The sequence below is a fragment of the Botryllus schlosseri genome, chromosome 9, assembly GCF_051294905.1.
Source record: "Botryllus schlosseri isolate E-star chromosome 9, Bs_hap1, whole genome shotgun sequence".
NCBI classification, from domain to species: Eukaryota; Metazoa; Chordata; class Ascidiacea; order Stolidobranchia; family Styelidae; genus Botryllus; species Botryllus schlosseri.
This window is the reverse complement of record NC_137244.1, coordinates 207,846-227,675: the sequence shown is the minus strand read 5'-3', so window position 1 is coordinate 227,675 and position 19,830 is coordinate 207,846. Positions and strand designations below refer to the sequence as shown.

The following is a 19,830-nucleotide window of genomic DNA, read 5'->3' as shown; positions in this document are numbered from 1 at the left end:
CCCTTTTGCCACTGTTCAGTTAATGCGCTAATCATCCCTTTCCTTCGGCTACAGTTAGTCATTCAGTGAGTTCTATTAATATTTTCATCATTTCAAAACACCGAAAAACTGCGATACAATGAAAAGATAGAAAGGTGTCGAAACAACTTGGAGTAGGCTTTAAGATCAGACACCCACCTTGGCCTATGGCGAAGTAAAAAAGAGGCATGCCCACTGATTGAAAAGTAATGCAGAGAATACAAGACGTCCGGGTCGGAATCCCGGTACGTTTAGCGTAATATATTTGGTGTGCCAAGACGCATCTCAGTGTCACACCTGTGTGTAATCAGTATAATCTATGGTGTGCACAAGACACCGATTCCATATTGGCAAGACGCAAGCGACGAAATGAGGTGGCATGTGGCAGAGGGCGAGGTCGATACTGGATGTTAGCTCGTGGTCCCGTAATCCTGAAGGCTGGCTAGTATTCATTCGGAAGAAATTGCTTGTATTTCGACTTGAATGCGGACATGCTCGACTACTGTCGGTCGGATAGCCGGCGAGATGCTGTTCCACAATTGGTTTCCGGCATACTTGACAGAGATAGAGCAATGCATTTTCTTGTATTCCGTCCTGATCATATGGTATAGTTGTGCTTCGTTGACGCGCGTGTGTCGTACTTATGCTTTTGACTCCGATACGTGGTATAGAATAGCCATATAGCAGCTAGCGAGTTGAAATAACGGTTTTTGTTTCACAATATATTTGATGAGCAGATGAGGATCCCATCAGGATGAGGTTAGATCAGTGGTTCTCAACCTTCTTTGTGCGATCTCTGCAAGGCAAAGTCATGTTCAAAACCACTAACTTGATTGTGATTCAACTTGATCGGCTTAATTTGAAAGAAGACAACTTTGCTGTTTATTAGTCTCCATTATACTATATACCAATGGGCCAAATGTACACTACGAAAAAAAAATTAGACAAATTTGGTCTTAATGTCTCAAATCGATTTTTTAGCAGAAAAAGTCTTGAAGACCAATTAGTCTTACCAAGCATTTTCTGTCTCAAAAGTAAGTCACAAATTGATCGAAAATATTAGCAGCGATTTGGGGGCATCCTTTCCAATGTTGGGGTCTGAGCGAAGGGGAAGCATGTGAGAGACCTGAATTTGCAGTGTTGGGAACTTGGGATCATACTGTACTAAGGAGTTTACAAGATATTCGCTAGATAACTTTATCAAGGTACATGCCACTTACTGCTGTCATGTAATATTCAGAACAATATATCTACGGTTGTCTGAGTCAAAACTAGCATTTGTGGTGAGTGGGTAAAACGAGACCAAAAAAAACTGCAAAATTCGTCTTAAAAACAAGACCAAAAAAACTAAAGCATCAAAAATTATCTCAATAAGCTAGCTGTGTCTGTAAAGTCCTTGGCACAGTATTGTTCCATGGTCTCTATCACTCTCCCCCTTCACTCAGAACCTAACACTGAAAAGGATGCCCCCAAAGCAATGCTTCTATTATCGATCAAGTTGGGTCTTAGTTTTGAGACAGAAAGTACTTGGTTAGACAATCTGGTCTTTAAGACTTTTGTTTTCTAAATAGCCTAATCGATTTAAGACCAAATTTGTCTCATTTTATGCTCTTGGCCTATGTCAACTTCCCGGTCTCATTTTTAAGACCACAAACAATGCCGTTTCTTGATTAGCGAAATCCGTCTTAAAAACAAGACCAAAAATACTGACACATCAAAAACTGTCTCAAAGAGCTAGTTATGTCTTATGCTCTTGGCCCATGTCAACTTTCCGGTCTCATTTTTAAGATCACAAACCATGCTATTTCTTGATTAACGAAATTCGTCTTAAAAACAAGACGAAAAAAACGGATGAATCAAAAACTGTCTCGATAAGCGCAATATGTCTTGAAAGATGCGCTTTATTGGTCTGACTTTTAAGACCGAATGATTGTGACAATTTTATATTGTCTTAAAAAGCTGAATCAGTCTTAATTTTAAGACCTCACTTCATCAGTAAGACTGAAATTGCTGAAAATCAGACCAAATCACCCTCATGTCTTACATTTGAGACCAAATTTGTCTAATTTTTTTTGTAGTGTAGGTAAATTGTACTGTTAATATCAATAATATGTACCGTAATGTGCCAAATGTAGGTAAATTGTACTGTTAATATGCACCATAATAAAATATTTGAAAAGTCTGCTTAGCTTTCATATACACCTGGTCCGAGTGTTGTACAACATTTGGAACATTGTGACGTCCAAAGTCAATATTGAACTCTAACGAGATTTATAAAATTATACTTATATTCGTACTTCGGCCTAGGCTTTCTGTGCATGGTAGAGAAATTACGTTTTACATACCATTACTACATGTAATATCTGGCTGCTACTTTATCTTCCTAGGATCAATATTTTTAATTACCACGGACTGACTTGCGAACTGTTCAATCAGAATGGCTGACGCATCAGCCCGCTCGTTGCAGTACGAGTACAAAGCCAACTCTAATCTTGTATTGCAAGCCGATCGTTCTCTCATTGACCGTAGACCACGCGACGAGCCTACCGGCGAAGTTCTATCGCTGCAAGGGAAAATCTTGGTGTCCAAGATGGGCGATCGAGCTCAGAGAAGCAAACCTCCGATGATGGATGAAAGGAGAGCCAAACGGCATAAGCGAGATGAAGACCAACGTTCGTCTGTGAAATTGAAAGGGGCTACTTTGCTATCCGAGGGAATGGACGAAATGGTCAGCATTTTGTACAAACCCAAAACAAAAGAAACAAGAGAAACATATGAAATCTTGCTCAGTTTCATACAAGCTGCTCTCGGCGATCAACCTCGAGACATTTTGTGCGGTGCGGCCGACGAGGTGATCATTGTTTTGAAAAACGATAAACTGAGGGACAAAGAAAGAAGGAAGGAAATCCAGTCTCTCCTGGGTGCTTTGGAAGACACGAGATATTATGTTTTGGTCAACCTTGGTAAAAAAATTACTGATTTCGGTGCGGATAAAGATGCCGAAACGGCAGACGATAACATTGATGACAAGTACGGCGTGAATGTCCAGTTTGAATCGGATTCGGAAGAAGACGACCAAGAGAACAAATTCGGGGAAGTCCAAGATGATTCAGACATGGACGATGAAGAAGGCAGAGAGGAGGCGGATGTGAATATGGTGGTATCCGCCAGCTTGACGGACGAAACTGGTGGCGTGAACGTGATGAAAAGCCGAGATTTGCATCCTAGAGATATCGACGCATACTGGCTGCAAAGAAACTTGAGCAAAGTCTATGACGACGCTATCGTGTCGCAGAAAAAAGCAGAGGAAGTTTTGGAGATTTTAAAAACGGCGGCGGATGATTTACAGTGTGAAAATCAACTGGTTATACTACTAGGTACCGACCAGTTCAGTTTCATTAAAGTGTTGAGACAACATCGCAACATGATCTTATATTGCACGTTGCTTTCGAGCGCTCAGAGCGAATCTGCCAGGAAGCAGATCGAAGACAAGATGTCCAGCGACGCGGAGCTCTCGATCATATTGCAGCAGCTGAACGAAACGGAGAAAGAGGACATTATCAAAGAGGAACAAGAACGGAGGGAGAGACTGCGCAAAAGTAAGGTGGACGCCGACTTGGAGGCGATGGAAACAGACGAGGCGGCGACGGCAGTCAAACCAAATAAAGGTGTCGATTTGGAAGATATTATGTTCGAACAAGGCTCGCATTTGATGGCAAACAAGAAATGTCAACTTCCCGACGGGTCGTATCGAAAGCAACGCAAGGGATATGAGGAAGTGCACGTGCCAGCATTGAAGCCGAAATCGTTTGGTGAGAATGAGAAACTCGTACCGATTGATTCCCTGCCCAAATATGCGCAGGCTGCCTTTGAAGGATTCAAAAGCCTCAATCGTATTCAGAGTAAACTTTCCAAGACGGCTCTTGGCAGCGATGAAAACATTCTGCTCTGCGCGCCTACCGGTGCAGGCAAAACCAATGTAGCTCTTCTGACCATGCTACGCGAAATCGGAAAACACATCAACTCGGACGGTACAATCAACGTGGACGATTTCAAAATCATCTACATTGCTCCCATGCGGTCTCTCGTACAAGAAATGGTCGGTAGTTTCGGTAAACGCCTCGCCGCATACGGTATCAAAGTCAGCGAGATGACGGGGGATCATCAACTTTGCAAGGAAGAAATTAACGCTACGCAAGTCATCGTCTGCACTCCGGAGAAATGGGATATTGTCACCAGGAAGGGCGGAGAACGTACCTATACTCAACTCGTGAGATTGTTGATTGTGGATGAGATTCACATGTTGCACGATGACCGAGGTCCGGTTTTGGAGTCTGTTATTGCTCGGACGATACGATCAATTGAAACGACGCAGGAAGACGTCCGACTGGTCGGACTGTCCGCTACTCTCCCAAACTATGAAGACGTCGCGACCTTCCTGAGAGTAGATCCTTCCAAGGGACTGTTTTTCTTTGATAACAGCTACCGGCCGTGTCCTTTGGAACAACAATACATCGGCATCACCGAAAAGAAGGCCATCAAGAGATTCCAAGTGATGAACGAGATTGTGTACGAGAAGGTTGTGGACAATGCGGGAAAAAACCAGGTTCTGATATTTGTGCATTCCAGAAAAGAGACGGGAAAGACCGCTCGCGCGATACGGGATATGTGCCTTGAAAATGACACGCTGGGACACTTTCTGAGGGAAGGCTCGGCCTCCACGGAAGTGTTGAGGACCGAGTCTGAGCAAGTGAAAAACCTCGAGCTAAAAGACTTGCTGCCCTACGGATTTGCGATCCATCATGCGGGGATGTCGAGGGTCGACAGAACTCTGGTCGAAGATCTCTTCGCCGACAGGCACATTCAAGTTCTAGTGTCCACTTCCACTTTAGCGTGGGGAGTCAACTTACCCGCCCACACAGTCATCATCAAAGGAACGCAGGTGTACAGCCCCGAGAAAGGAAGATGGGTCGAACTCGGCGCTTTGGACGTCTTGCAGATGATGGGACGTGCCGGCAGACCTCAGTACGACACAAAAGGAGAGGGGGTGCTCATTACTTCACACAACGAGCTGCAATACTATCTGTCTCTCCTCAACCAACAATTACCTGTGGAAAGTCAAATGGTCGCTAAACTCGCCGACATGCTAAATGCGGAGATTGTGTTGGGCAACATTCAAAACGTGAAAGACGCGGTGAATTGGCTCGGCTACAGCTACTTGTATATAAGGATGTTGCGTCAACCCACGCTTTATTCGATCAGTCACGATGCGATGAAGTCCGATCCGCTTCTGCAGCAACATCGTGTGGATCTGATTCATGCGGCTGCTAGTTTGCTTGACAAAAACAATCTGGTCAAGTATGACAGAAAGACGGGCCATCTTCAAGTTACTGATCTTGGACGCATTGCCAGCCATTACTATTGTACCCATCAGAGCATGGCCACTTACAATCAACTTCTCAAACCGACCCTGAGTGAAATCGAGCTGTTCCGCGTCTTCTCGCTCTCCTCCGAGTTCAGATATATCACAGTGAGGGAAGAAGAAAAATTGGAGCTGCAAAAGCTATTGGAAAGAGTGCCTATACCCGTCAAAGAGGGCATCGACGAGCCCACCGCAAAAATTAACGTACTATTGCAGACCTATATTTCTCAATTGAAATTGGAAGGGTTTGCTTTGATGGCCGATATGGTGTACGTGACTCAGTCTGCTGGAAGGTTAATGCGGGCCATTTTTGAGATTGTTCTCTATCGCGGTTGGGCGCAGCTCACTGAAAAGTGTCTTTCTTTGTGTAAGATGATACAACGACGCATGTGGCAGTCTATGACCCCGCTGCGTCAGTTCAAAAAAGTACCGGATGAGGTGATAAAAAAGATCGAGAAGAAGAACTTTGCTTGGGAGAGATTTTACGACCTGAATCATAACGAAATCGGTGAACTCGTACGCATGCCAAAGATGGGCAAGACTTTGCACAAGCTCATCCATCAGTTTCCTAAAATGGAGCTGTCCGTGCACATCCAGCCAATCACGAGATCGACCTTGCGTGTCGAGCTCACCGTAACTCCAGATTTTCAGTGGGACGAAAAAGCTCATTCGCAATCGGAAGCATTCTGGATATTTGTCGAAGATGTCGACAGCGAGATCATTCTCCACCACGAGTACTTTCTTCTCAAAAGCAAATATGCCCAGGACGAGCATATCATCAATTTTTTCATACCTGTCTTTGAGCCCCTCCCGCCTCAGTATTTCATCCGTATCGTTTCGGATAAATGGCTGTCGTCTGAGACGCAATTACCTGTGTCGTTCAGGCACTTGATTCTGCCTGAAAAGTACCCGCCGCCGACTGAACTTCTGGATTTGCAACCGCTTCCCGTGACGGCGTTGAGAAACCCCGAATTTGAAGCGCTTTATGAAGACAAATTTCCCTCTTTCAATGCTATACAAACACAAGTCTTCAATGCCTTGTACAACAGCGATGATAATATATTTATCGGTGCCCCAACCGGAAGTGGAAAGACGGTTTGCGCTGAATTTGCCATACTGCACGCGCTGAGCGTCAACGCGGACGCCAGATGCGTTTATGTGACTCCGATGGACTCCCTTGCTGAAATTACTTACGAAAGCTGGAAGGAAATGTTTCAAGTTAACCTTGGCAAGCGTGTTGTGTTGCTGACCGGCGAAACCAGCACGGATCTCAAGTTGATCGCCAAGGGAAATATTGTGATCGCCACGCCGGAGAAATGGGACGTGTTATCTCGAAGATGGAAGCAGAGGAAAAATGTGCAAAACGTGTCTTTGTTCATCGTTGACGAGATCCATCTCTTGGGAGGTGAAGCAGGACCGGAACTGGAAGTGATCTGCTCTAGGATGAGATATATCTCGTCTCAGTTGGAGAGGCAAATCAGAATCGTGTCTTTGGGATCTTCTCTGGCCAACGCCAAGGATGTTGCACAGTGGCTTGGATGCGGAGCGACTCATACTTTCAACTTCCACCCGAACGTGAGACCGGTTCCCCTCGAAATCCATATTCAAGGGTTCAACATCACACACGCTCAGTCCAGATTGTTAAGTATGTCAAAGCCCGTCTACAACGCCGTTATCAAGCATTCGACTTGCAAACCCGTCATCATATTTGTGACTTCGAGAAAGCAATCCAAACTGACCGCCATCGACATGCTGACGTTCGCGGCAGCCGACGGTCAGCCGCAAAAATTCTTGCACTGCAAAGAGGGGGACATGGAACCCTACCTGGAACATGTTAGCGATGACACATTGAAGGAGACACTGACCAACGGAGTTGCGTATCTCCACGATGGCACGACCGACGCGGAACGAAAGATGGTGGAGCAATTGTTCGCGTCTGGAGCGGTACAGATATTAGTAGCGTCGCGCAGTCTTTGTTGGGGCTTGGGCGTGTCGGCTCACCTTGTGATTGTAATGGACACGCAGTACTACAATGGCAAGATCCATGCGTACGTCGACTACCCTGTCACTGATGCACTGCAAATGATCGGTTATGCCAACAGGCCACTCAAGGACGAGGAAGGAAAGTGTGTGATCATGTGTCAAGGATCGAAGAAAGATTTCTTCAAGAAGTTTGTGTACGAGCCACTGCCGGTCGAGTCTCACCTGGACCATTGCCTCCACGACCATTTCAATGCAGAGATTGTAACAAAGACCATTGAAAATAAGCAAGATGCCGTTGATTACATGACTTGGACCTTCTTGTACAGAAGAATGACTCAAAATCCAAACTATTACAACTTGCAGGTTGGTGATAGGAATTTTGGCGTATTCGCATGATTGCATTGTTACATATGTAGCAATATTGAACATTAGTGGGTGAGATTTCAGAAGGAAATTCTGGTAGCTTCTAGTCTGTCATAATCATATATGGCCAATTCAATCATCAATAGGTCGGTAGAATTGGGTGCTGATTATTTTCATCATGGGTAACTTTGTGATATTTATCTTTGATCTGAATTCTTCATTTTGGCTGTTCTTTTGATATAGGTTTCAGGGTCCTTTGTAGAGAATTATTGAACAATGCAATTCTGTCTAGATCAGTTGTTCTTAACGTAGTCTCCTAGCACCCTGCGGGGTGATTTGAATTTTGACTGGGCGTACACGCTCAGGGGCGCTGATGAAAAATGGCCTCGCAGTAGATGGCGTAGTAATGACATATGATTATAAAGTTGAACGATAGTTCCATATATCCTAAGTTCTGATTGCCAACTAACATTGATAAAATCTCCCAAATCACAACGTTTTTCTTTGCGCTCATCGCGAAATAAACACCGAAAATGTTTCTGTGAATGCAGTGGTTTATTTGAATTCATGTAAAACTAATTGGACGTATTTTTGGATTGCCAATCCCCTGTTATCAACTCCCGTAACATTAGCTTGGGTTGTTTTCCACAAAATGTTTCGATCTATTGGTATTGTATCCAGCAGCGCATAGCATGCCGAAATCGGAAAGTCACTGTCCCACTTTTGAGGGATGCCGTTTGTGCATTAAAGATGCTTTGAGGCTTTTTGAACAAAATAACTTGTATTTGAGAGCTACAAAATTAAAAAGTCAGAATATTACTTCATCGTATCATCAAGTATGATACTGCTTAGTGCTGTGCCTGTGACCCACATTCATGTTAAAGTTAAGAGCTTGGTGCAGTACTAAATTTAATGTGAGTAAAGAAAGATCTCTACCACATTCTCAGTTGATTTCATAGTCATAAAAAGCAATATAACAAAACTCCGTACAATTAATTTCCCCGTATTACCAATCGCACAGGTGTAATCGGGATGTGAACATCGCGCTCAAGCCAAATGGTATGAGCCAGTCGGCCGTACCCGATGGTTGTTATAGCAGGTTATCATTAATTAGTCGAGTGGTCCTCGGGTGCATTTCAAACATGAAATATTTTTAATAGTGAAGTCCCAACACGAAACCGGACTTCGACCACTTACACCTTTTATTTTACTACAGTCCTTAAAATAGGGGGGCGCCTTTGATTCCAATGTGATTTGTGCTAACGTTTTGAGTGTAAAGTAATTAAGAAGCAGATAAATAAGTTGGATTCCCACCACACAGGTGGTGACTGTGTACTAAGGCCTTGCGGCCCTTTGTTGTCATCCTGGCCAGATTTTCACTGATGTGACAAATAAATGAATCGATCCAAAAAATGACTCTATCTATTTTAAGTTCCGTTTGCTGCCGATGTTGATGTAACAATATAGCTCCATAGATCATGTCTTTTCTCTGTAAGTGGGCTGGTATGTAGATTCTTGAAACCATTTCAGGGAGTATCCCACCGACATCTATCCGATAGTCTCTCTGAATTGGTGGAGAGCACTTTATCCGATCTGGAGCAGTCCAAGTGCATTTCGATTGAAGACGAAATGGACGTATCGCCGTTGAATTTGGCCATGATTGCAGCTTATTATTACATCAACTACACCACCATCGAGCTGTTCAGCATGTCTCTCAACGCAAAGACCAAGATTCGAGGTCTTATTGAAATCATCAGCAATGCCGCGGAATACGAATCGATCCCCATCAGACACCGAGAGGACTCCACTTTGAAGCAACTGCTGGAGAAAGTGCCTTACAAGCCACAGAACGTCAGATACACCGACCCTCATATCAAGACAAATTTGCTCTTCCAGGTATGGCCATATATTTACTGGATAGTAGATAGTGTATTGGCAGATCACACTTTTCGTATTGTAGGCCTCGAGTTAGAGCCCGTGCCGGGTCGGACCAAAGACTTGCTTGTAGGTCTGAGCAGGCGAAAATAAATTGAGTTAACTGTGCTTTAATTTTGCCCTGTGTATGTAAGCCTATATTATCTATATGAATAAATACCGATAATAGCACAGGGAGCAGATAAGCTTCCTCGTTTTGATGAACTTACAAGCTCCACTTCTCCAAGCTATGATTAGAACTTGAAGATATGTAATTTCCAAATAACCATCAAGTCTATGTGTGCCATCAATTTTAGCGAGTTCGCAGTGTAGCGTTGAGCTTACATATTCACCAATACACCACATGCATCTGGAGTGCCTGTCATGCAAATGAATACATAGTGAAATGGGCACTGTGGATTCTCGCTAATAGGCAAGGTTCACTATTAATACAGATGGTTGAATTGTGAATGAGCTAACAAGTATTGGAGATAAAATCAGCATTTCAAAAGGATTGGGATTTCCACATCCGACCCGCCTCTGGTGATACCATGATTACGCATGATTTTCGTGTTCATACTGAGTGTCACTGAGTAGTGTCTGGATTCGGTCTTGTGCACGGTCAAAGATTTTAGTGATGGTTGATAAAATCGGTCAAATTGCTTGCATCATATGAGCATTTCTTCTCCGGAAAAAGAGATGTATTGTACAGTTTGAATGTTGTCTTTAGTGGTTGCTAATCGAATTATCTGTTACAACTTTTTGATCATGAACGCAACTTGACTGTTTTTCATAGAATTGTCCACTTTATGTAAATATGTATGCTCGACTAGCTATTTCCAACATATATAAAAGGCACAAGTCAATAATGATAGGTATGAAATACACTCATGGAAGTAGTTCAAGAAAGTATATTGCTCTTTGTGACCAACTAATCTGGTGCGATAAGTTTTGCCTACATTCATGTCAAAACTATATTCGACTATCTTGATGCCGGCTTTATATTCTGGGTATGATGATGCCAATCTGTAGGAAAACTACTCTTTACTGGACAGTACCTTAAACCAGTCGACTTTGAACCTTTCAAAAAAGGCTGGTGTAAAGAAAGGAGTAACCTAATTGAATAGGTAGAGCAAGTAGTCAGAACTTGCATTCTATTTCAGGCTCATTTGTCGAGACTTCAGCTGCCAGCGGAATTACAGTCCGACACCGAGTCCATTCTCACAAAGTCGTTGCGTCTGATCCAAGCTTGCGTAGATGTCCTGTCTTCCAACGGATGGCTCTCGCCGGCCCTGGCTGCAATGGAACTTGCTCAGATGGTCACCCAAGCCATGTGGAGCAAAGACTCTTATCTCAAGCAACTGCCGCACTTTGGGCCCGCTTTAATAAAGCGTTGTAGTGCTAAGGTATGTGAATCTGCATACCGTTTTCTGAATACACCATGTCTGACGTGTGGCTATGACAGACATTGGGTAATCGTGATTAGTAATCGTAATCAATTACGGCGATTACAGCATTTCCAAGTCATCGTAATCACAATCGATTATATTCGAAAAAGATAGGAAGTAATCGTAACGACTACTTCCCACATCTAATTGATTTATTTGTGAAAGAACAATTGCATTGTATTTGTGCAATGACCATGACATAAACTGAACATAGGGTTGTTCAAAAAACCCTTTTTTTCCAAATCTCACTGGATTAGTGACTAAATCGTCAGGATGTCTGAGAAAACGATGCACACCAAATTTGACTCAATTCCAACCAGTAAAGGCCATTCAATCTTGAATTGAAATTTTTAATTTATTATTAAAAATTAAAAAAAAAAATTTCAAATTTTTCTGTCAACCCCATGGAATTGTTGTGCTGTCTTCAAAGACGATGCAAAACAAGTTTGACTCAATTCCGACTAGTATAAGCAGAATTGTAATGAGTTTTTCGTTGATAATCCCTGGATCAAGGATAATCCAAGAATTATCAACGAAAAACTCGAATAACTCCGCTTCTACAAGTCGGAATTGACTCAAATTTGTTTTGCATCGTCTTTGAAGACAGCACAACAATTTCATGGGGTTGACAGAAAAATTTAAATTTTTTTTTAAAATTTTCAATATTAAATTAAAAATTTCAATTCAAGATTGCACGGCCTCTACTGGTTGGAATTGAGTCAAATTTGGTGTGCATCGTTTTCTTAGACAACCTGACGATTTTGTCATTAGGCGAGTGAGATTTGGAAAAAAAAGGTTTTTTGAACAACCCTAGTGCGCCCATGCGTAATTGATTTCCACTAGTCTTCAGTTATAGTCCAGTAGGCTTGAGTTATAAAAGAGGTATGGTTGGAACCACCTGAAATCGGCGTTATTGTAGCACATATCCCAAATAAACTCGTACATTTTGACTTGCGCAAATCGTCGCCAACGCTACATAAGACGTAGGACACATTGATAAGCGTGCGTCTTTAATTGTTCACGACCGATCAGAGAGTCGCTAATTAACAGCACTTCCGGACTCGTTGATAAGCTTATCACACGAGTATGCCGTATAATCATCAACACGATGATATCGCGCACACCAGGCAGAAGCCGCCAAAGCAGATGAGAGATGATATAGTTTGAACTGGGCCTATTACAGATGCGATTGTTCAAGCCAGCGGAATCAGGCTTGTTCGAGATGCAGAAATCAGGCTGGCGACGATTGCCACGCACACCGCAATGACTAACCTAATTTTGCGACCATCTCAGCGGGATATCATCACAGACTCTTCGCGCTGATTAGAAACTTGCCTCTCGCAAATTGGCCGCACGGAACAATGATTACTGAATATTGGAGTTAAAATGGTCATTTCAAAATGACGGGGTTTCGCGTTTCAAACAGGGGGATTCGAACCCCCTGGCTGCGCGCATGGTACACGCGCGTATAAATAACGAAGACGTCTCTAAGGAGGTCGCATCGATTCGCCTGATTACTAGTTGAATTACGGATTGAATTAGGGCGATTGAGCATTTCGTACGAGGTGGCCGCCCCCTCGTAAATATGGTCAACCTCGTAAGTCGGCGCCTATGCAGGTGACAATATTACTGACCTATGAACTTGAAAAAATTCCGCGCTTCTCGCGGCTGGTGGCCCGCGCAACAGTTCGTCAATCGAATGTAGCCCTTTGGCTTAAAAGTTTGGCCAGCCCTGCTCTACATTCCGATGAACTTGATTGCTAGATGCCCTCGTATCGAGAACAATGATATCGAATATTAAACTATTAGGCATTTGGTAGACAGTTGATTTCTATTGATAAGATCGCGGCATGCGCCCGTAAGTGGAATTAATTCTAGGGGTGTCTTTGATTTGTACATGTCGCCAATGTCGACGTGTATCTATTTTGTCAATGTCACCAATGCCGACAATTTCGACATTGCCGCTCGGGGGCCGCAACTAGGGTACTGTAATGACGGGATTTTTGGTAACTCGACTTGAATCAATCTTGGTATTGACTTGACCTGTGCTCGAATGACGGGAAGACTTGAAGATCGGCAAGGGTACCTGTCGTCATGCAACTCCAGATTCTCAGTGACATGAACTCTGATTTTTGTTCGATGCATTCCATCGGACGGATTGGTAGCGTAGTTACTCTTTCGAATGATCGTACCGTCTTAAGATTCCATTTAATAACGCGACTGCATTGTTCGATATTAATGAGTGCAGCGCCGATATTAAAACGTCACGCGAATGGTTCAACGCCAGCGGCATGTAGTAAAGTACATTTTAGTGCGACGTTGACGTCATCGATATGGAACAATTATGACGTCACAAGACTTCACCACCTCGCAAAATTTAAGTCGGCGCCTATGATTAACAATGTGAACATATTGTTTTGTATCATTCTGGAAGTCTGCATTCAGAAGTGCTTAATCTTTCCGTTCATTATGATCATTATTTGCCTTGTACAAAATCAAGACATCCATCGTGGAGTATTTGACTGTGGCCAAGTCTCATATTCTATTTATTGTCATGTAATTATTTTGAATCCCTAATGTGATTGAATTGGCAAACTTTCTTATCAAGAGTAGTAAATAATACAGAAATTGCAACTAATTGCAAAAGTGGTTGTTATGTCACAAATAACTGATGGCTTCAATGACTGGTAATGTAATATGACTGAAGCGGTGTCATTACTGACAACAACCTGTCAAACCTGCAACTAATCATTTCTTTCCAGGACATCGAAAGTGTTTTTGATATCCTCGAAATGGAAGATGAGGACCGGAACTCTCTGTTGAAACTTACTGATCCACAAATGGCCGACGTAGCCAGATTCTGCAATCGTTATCCCAACATTGAGCTGACCTACGATGTACTGGAACAGGAAAATTTGAGAGTGTGAGTTGTGTATACTATCTCGCAAACTAATAGCAATTCGACTCAATCAATGTTACTGGCTAGAGCGATATATCTTCAGTTTTAAATGTCATCGACAGCTGTGACTTGTTAATACAAATACCTTTTGTAATTACGTGTTCACTGTTCAGAGATACTTTAGAAATCGCCGTTTTTAACCTGGCGGTTATTTTCCTTTTTCTGAGCTTCGCGCAGGTGCTGATTTTTCTGTAATCAGCTTCCCAAATCGTCGCAGTGGAATCAAAGTGACTTATGTCCATTTTATAAATTTTGAGAAAATTGACTTTACCTAAAGTTTTCATCTTCTTTCAGTCATATATTGGCCATAATTAACGTTGAATTAATGGGTCAGACATAACCATGGCCAAGATATGACCGAAAAAAATTGAAAATTTCTCAAAAACTTGATTTTTTCAAGTTTTAAGAATGGACCTTCAAAATTTAAAAACTGGACATACGTCACTTTGATTCCACCGCGACGAAATAGGCCGTGATTAGATCTTGGCCAAGCGTATGATTTATTTTGCAGTGTGGCCATGGCAAAAGCGCCGTCTTAGTCTTGAGTGCAACGGCTGAATAATACATTATGCCTCAGATTAAATATTGCCAAAACCATTTTTGTTTGGGTACAATTACACTAGAATAAACATAGGCAGACATTTGTCTCGTGGTCTTCCCCAATTTGTATATTTGACCCGCATGTAAAAGAGTTGCACACTTCTGGTGTATGGAATCTTTGACACAGGTTTAGGTAACCAGGAGACATCCTAGTGTTGAAAAAGGCATTCTTGTATTGAATAATGCTGAGAAATGTCTTTTTTATTAAGATGTTATGATCCTATTGTTTACATAACACGTAGATTTTGGCATTGTGAATGAAAGATTATATTTTTCAGTGGTCAACCGGTTGTTGTTGTGGTTACTCTGGAACGAGAGGACGAGGTGTCTGGGCCTGTTATAGCACCCTTCTTCCCACAGAAGAGAGAAGAAGGTTGGTGGGTGGTCGTGGGTGATCCCAAAACGAACAGTCTCATTTCGATCAAGAGGCTCACACTTCAACAGAAGGCGAAGGTATGTCTGTTGTTGAATCTAATGCAGAGATTGTCCGATTGGGTGAAGGCATGGAAACTGCTGTGTGCAGTATGCACTAAGCGCCTTATTTCCATATATGTATTCACCCTGTTCTGTCATTTCTGTCACTGTAAGATTGCTAAGCTTTGTCTTGGGGAAATGGTTTCTTTGAATTTACTCTATAATTGCAATATTCAATCGGATCTTTGCTCTCCTACCTACCTACCTACCTAGTACCTACCTACCTTCACTTCTCTTCATTGTTTTTTGATCAGATCTCAGCTATCTCCTCTCTTCGCAACATACTGCATATCATATCAACACTTCATGATTTACTAAAAGTGTTTCAATTGATCTTGACTGTGCCTTCTCTGTTGCCATTTGCGTTGTTCCTCGGCTAAATGTCGATCATCTTTTATTTTTATACGATATTGTAAACTGTTGCTTTTGTGCAAAGTGCACTGCGCATCATATGCTATACTCACCTTCCTTTCCTAACCGTACGGAACATATAGCTATTAGCTGAAATGCAATCATATCACTTAAAATAAATCACGCTGCATGTAGCAACATCTCTGAACATAGTTTGATGTTGCATGATATTTCAATCTGGTCGAAATTGCCTGCCAGGACTATGAGTATGACAGAAATCTGTACCATTACCTTCCTAGTTGTTCCAAGACTGATATTTGGAATGAATAGATCAGTGGTTCTTAACCTTTTTTCTTCCAGCGCCCCCTTTCAAAAATTATCGTGCCCCAGCGCCCCCCACCCAAACTTCATATTGTAAGGAATGTAATGAAGACAATGAGTAAGAGGGAGGACCGTAACAGCACTTCGTTAACCCTCCTAAAAACGATTGCCTTGCGCACCCATAGCGTGATAAACCAAACTTCTGGGGGCTTCGCCCCCACGAAACCCATATCGTGATTTTGATGGTCAGCAAAGTTTGTGTGGCCTGGTCGCCCTAGGTACCAAAATTTTCCATAATGCATGAATGAATAGGTGGTAATTACAAGTCGCTATAAACTTTTTATCCTCTCAGCCCACGTAATCAGATTTACCAGTAGCAGTGAGTGAGCTGTTGTATGGGAAGATACAGGGCACTTAATTAATAATTAAACATATTCGGGCGTGCCCGCAGGTACAATTATTCGTTACCAGGGCCGTAACAGCACTTCGTCAGCCCCCCCCCCCCCCACCAAACAAAAAACGTTTGTCCTGGCCCCCATCGGGTGATAAACCAAACTTCCGGGGGACTTCACTCCCAGACCCCCATTAGGCTGTCCGCTATTTGCTGATAGCCTATTAGGTATCTACATTGGGTGTCCATTTCTCGAGGCAGCTATTCTCGCCTATTCACGCGAAGTGCGAAAACTTTCACTAATTAATGATTGAATTGGTCAATATCAGCGGAAATTGCATGTAAATTGAGATAAATTTTTATCCTCTCTCTGCTCACGTAAACACATTTACCCATGGAGCTGAGTGAGGTGCAATGTTCCCTCGAAGCTGCACACGTGCGCAATGCTAACACGGTGCCTGCGCAAAGAAAATACACGTTGCGCACAACAAATCCGGAGTTATTACCTTTTTTAGTCGTTACGCACTGTTGTCCAAGGGTCAGCGCAGTGAGTTGTTGAGTGTGCGCAGACTCATCAAAACTTAAATCGAACATTGTGAGGTTTCCTGGAAACTGTAGGGCCCGTTACTAATAATTAAACATATTCGGGCAGGCGAACCCGTTGCATGATGTTATTTCGTGACCCCCTGTCTGCAATATAAAAAAAAATAGAATCACTCAACGGGGATATCGCCCAACAGGAATATCCCTCTCGCCCAATCGTACTAAACTAAAAGACGCACACGATTTCAGATTGGTATTTCTTCACCGACATATAATTTTCCCTGCAAGATGGAATTCGTCTTCTGGGTTTCAGATTGCCAAGACAGGAACATTCGGTGTCAGTCATTTAGGCGCCCATGGACAATTAAACCTATTTGTATTTTGAAGGCTATATCTAACGAAGTTTTCGATGTTAATTTGCTCAGAATACTCATGAAAGATATATGTCCTATCACCACATCATCTACTGCGAAGCCATTTTTCTCCAGCGTCCCCCATACCGCCCCCCTGAGCCCAGCGCCCCCCATATCGCCCCCTGAGCGTTTCCGCCCCCCTTCAAGATCGCCAGCGCCCCCTGGGGGGCGCTGTGGGCAAGGTTAAGAACCACTGGAATAGATGAATGGGTTTTGTAACTTGTAAATACAAAATACAAACCATTGCGAATGATCCCTGATCTCTTCAATACAAAATAAAACTGTTTGTTCTACATCATGAAATCGCTCATCCCACGCTTACATATTCATGGACCTCTTGTGTTCATTAGTGATGTATGGCACTGGTACATCAGAGCAAGTTGAAATTGATATACTGAAATATGGAAGGCGTTGGGGGAAAATGTCTTTTTATTTTCCTCTTTTGATGAATTTATTTCAGAGCGAAGATTGGGGTTTGTTGAAAAGCCATTCTAAATGTTGCAAAAGAAGATACGGCGAACATACTAAAACATCATATTTTCACTGTTTTATTGTTCAATTGGCAGAATTGAATGAAACATTTTTTAATACACATTAGAAGATGCTTTTAATTCATAAGATTCTCCACGAAGAAAAGGCTGTGCGAAAAATTATCGAGACGACAGATTTTGCATCACCTGTGTGAAGTTGGAGTTTATCAAAATACATCAGCCCAAGCTTTGTCAGCAAAAGGAGTTCGTGTACCATCTTAAAATAGTACATTGAACGCTCTCTTATTTGAGATCTCATTTCATGCTGGTGACGTCATATTTCGAGATCCGATTGTTGATATACAATGTTCTTTCCGATTCTCTACTAATTGCTGACGATTACCCCTGACGAGTGTCATCCGGAAATATCCTGGTTTGTTTCAATACGAATATACTATTCAATTTTATATTGAAGTTCTGTACCTCCAAGAAGCTCATTGAGAAAAAGCTGCTTCGCTAAAATATCATACTATGATCACTTCGGGTTGATAGCAGCTAGCAATCCAGGCAGGTGAAACGGGTTGTTCTTTTTATGCCAAACTTCCCTCTCCTATTTTCCGCCACTCTGATGACTCCATTTCTAATTCCAGGTGAAATTGGATTTTATTCCCCCAGCTGCTGGAAACCATTCCTATACCCTCTATTTCATGAGTGACGCCTTCATGGGATGTGACCAAGAATACAAACTACAAGTCGATGTCCAGTCTGAAGTAGAAGAAAGTGGAAGCGAATCGGATTAAAGCATCTCCCTTGTTGCCGACTTTTTATTTCAACAACGCTTCCGGATTACAGTAATAAACAGCGTGTATGGAATATGAATAAGCATCTCAACTATCACGGATTGTGGGATAAGTTAGAGGCATAGTAGGGATGGGCGTGACGAATTGCTGGCGATAGATTCAAATCAACGTTAATGCATGGCCCCGTCCCCGTGGATATACTCACTTACTCAGCTATCACCGTTGATGTTAACACATATCAATAGCGACTTTCGCGTAAAATCTGGTATGCGGCACCCTAGCTCTCACCTATATATTGTCGACTTCGGCTCGGTAAGGCAATTAAGGGATGGTGTGAGCCTCTGAACGGTTCATGTGAAAGGTGGAAATGATCTGTTTCAATGCGAACGTGAACCTCGTGACGTCATATTGGTAATTCCAACCCTGCATTTCAGTGATGTGATAGATATTTTTGTGCATGTGCAGCACGATACCTAGAGATCACTCGGGCCACATAACACCACAATGCTGAAGTACATACTGACTTTTAAACGTCACCAACTGGAGCAATCAAATGATATAATAATCTTCATTTAGTAATTACAGTTATGAAACCTCGTCGCTTTGAACTATGTCCTCTCTTATAATCTGGATATACTTGTCAGTATACGGTATATGCATTTAGAGCTGCGATGTCGAGCAGATTGTAAAAGAGGACCAAGGGCCATCCGCGGGTTTGTCGTTTGAACAACCAAGTCAACACCAATCTTTGTCTTGTTTTAAAACCTGTTGATCTCAGGCCTCTTTTTGGTGTCTTCTCTGTCAATCAGAGGTGGTCAGTAACGAAGTACTTCTACTTTTTCGAAGTACTCAAGTAGTTTTCAACTTCCTCCAGCGATTGAGCACTTAACTAATACAGAGTTGGAAGAATGCCGCCAGTAGCCTCTGATTTTGTTTCATCCATGCTACAATCAAACAGTGGAACGACATGTAAAGCTCGTAACATAAGCATCAGCACAAGTTTCGGGATTTGAAAGACGAGATGGCCTCTCAATTGCCAAAAAATTAAGTCTCGCAAACTGATGAAAACATTTGACACAAAAATGCATTTTCAATAAAGTCGTTAAATGTGAGTGTTTCATTATGATGTTTTGAACCGATTTTAAAAGGACTGTGTTGTGAATATATTTGTATTATGGGCCCAATATTCGGTATTGTCAGTGTGTTACTTTTAGATTAAAAAAAACTGATGACAGATCACAATTCGAAAGAATAAATGCTGAATTTCAACAAAAATGTGCGTATATATTATTTTTTGGCTATAACTCATTTTGTGTTCACAATAGAGAAAACTTTCTTCTTAAGACAGATAGAAACATGA

General features: G+C 42.3%; 1 protein-coding gene across 2 annotated transcripts; it reads left to right on the top strand.

The window, feature by feature from the left end:
• Positions 1-2,370: 2,370 nt before the first annotated feature.
• LOC145446988 (U5 small nuclear ribonucleoprotein 200 kDa helicase-like) lies at positions 2,371-18,552 on the top strand. Of its 2 annotated transcripts, none has more exons than XM_080325398.1 (6): positions 2,371-7,790; positions 9,321-9,682; positions 10,864-11,106; positions 13,911-14,071; positions 14,986-15,160; positions 18,321-18,552. In XM_080325398.1, the coding sequence occupies exons 1-6, from the start codon at positions 2,456-2,458 to the stop codon at positions 18,468-18,470; spliced, it is 6,426 nt and encodes a 2,141-aa protein (XP_080181524.1). In that variant the 5' UTR covers positions 2,371-2,455; the 3' UTR covers positions 18,471-18,552. The 2 variants fall into 2 exon arrangements, with proteins under 2 accessions (XP_080181524.1, XP_080181523.1); XM_080325397.1 differs by having other exon boundaries at positions 2,372-7,786; positions 9,317-9,682.
• Positions 18,553-19,830: the final 1,278 nt, after the last annotated feature.

Excerpts from the sequence above, each read along its gene's own strand:
- LOC145446988 (XM_080325398.1), top strand. The coding sequence starts at position 2,456 with ATGGCTGACGCATCAGCCCGCTCGTTGCAGTACGAGTACAAAGCCAAC. Across the intron at positions 7,791-9,320 it reads CTATTACAACTTGCAGGTTG|TATCCCACCGACATCTATCC; the intron begins GTGATAGGAATT and ends CATTTCAGGGAG. Across the intron at positions 11,107-13,910 it reads TAAAGCGTTGTAGTGCTAAG|GACATCGAAAGTGTTTTTGA; the intron begins GTATGTGAATCT and ends ATTTCTTTCCAG.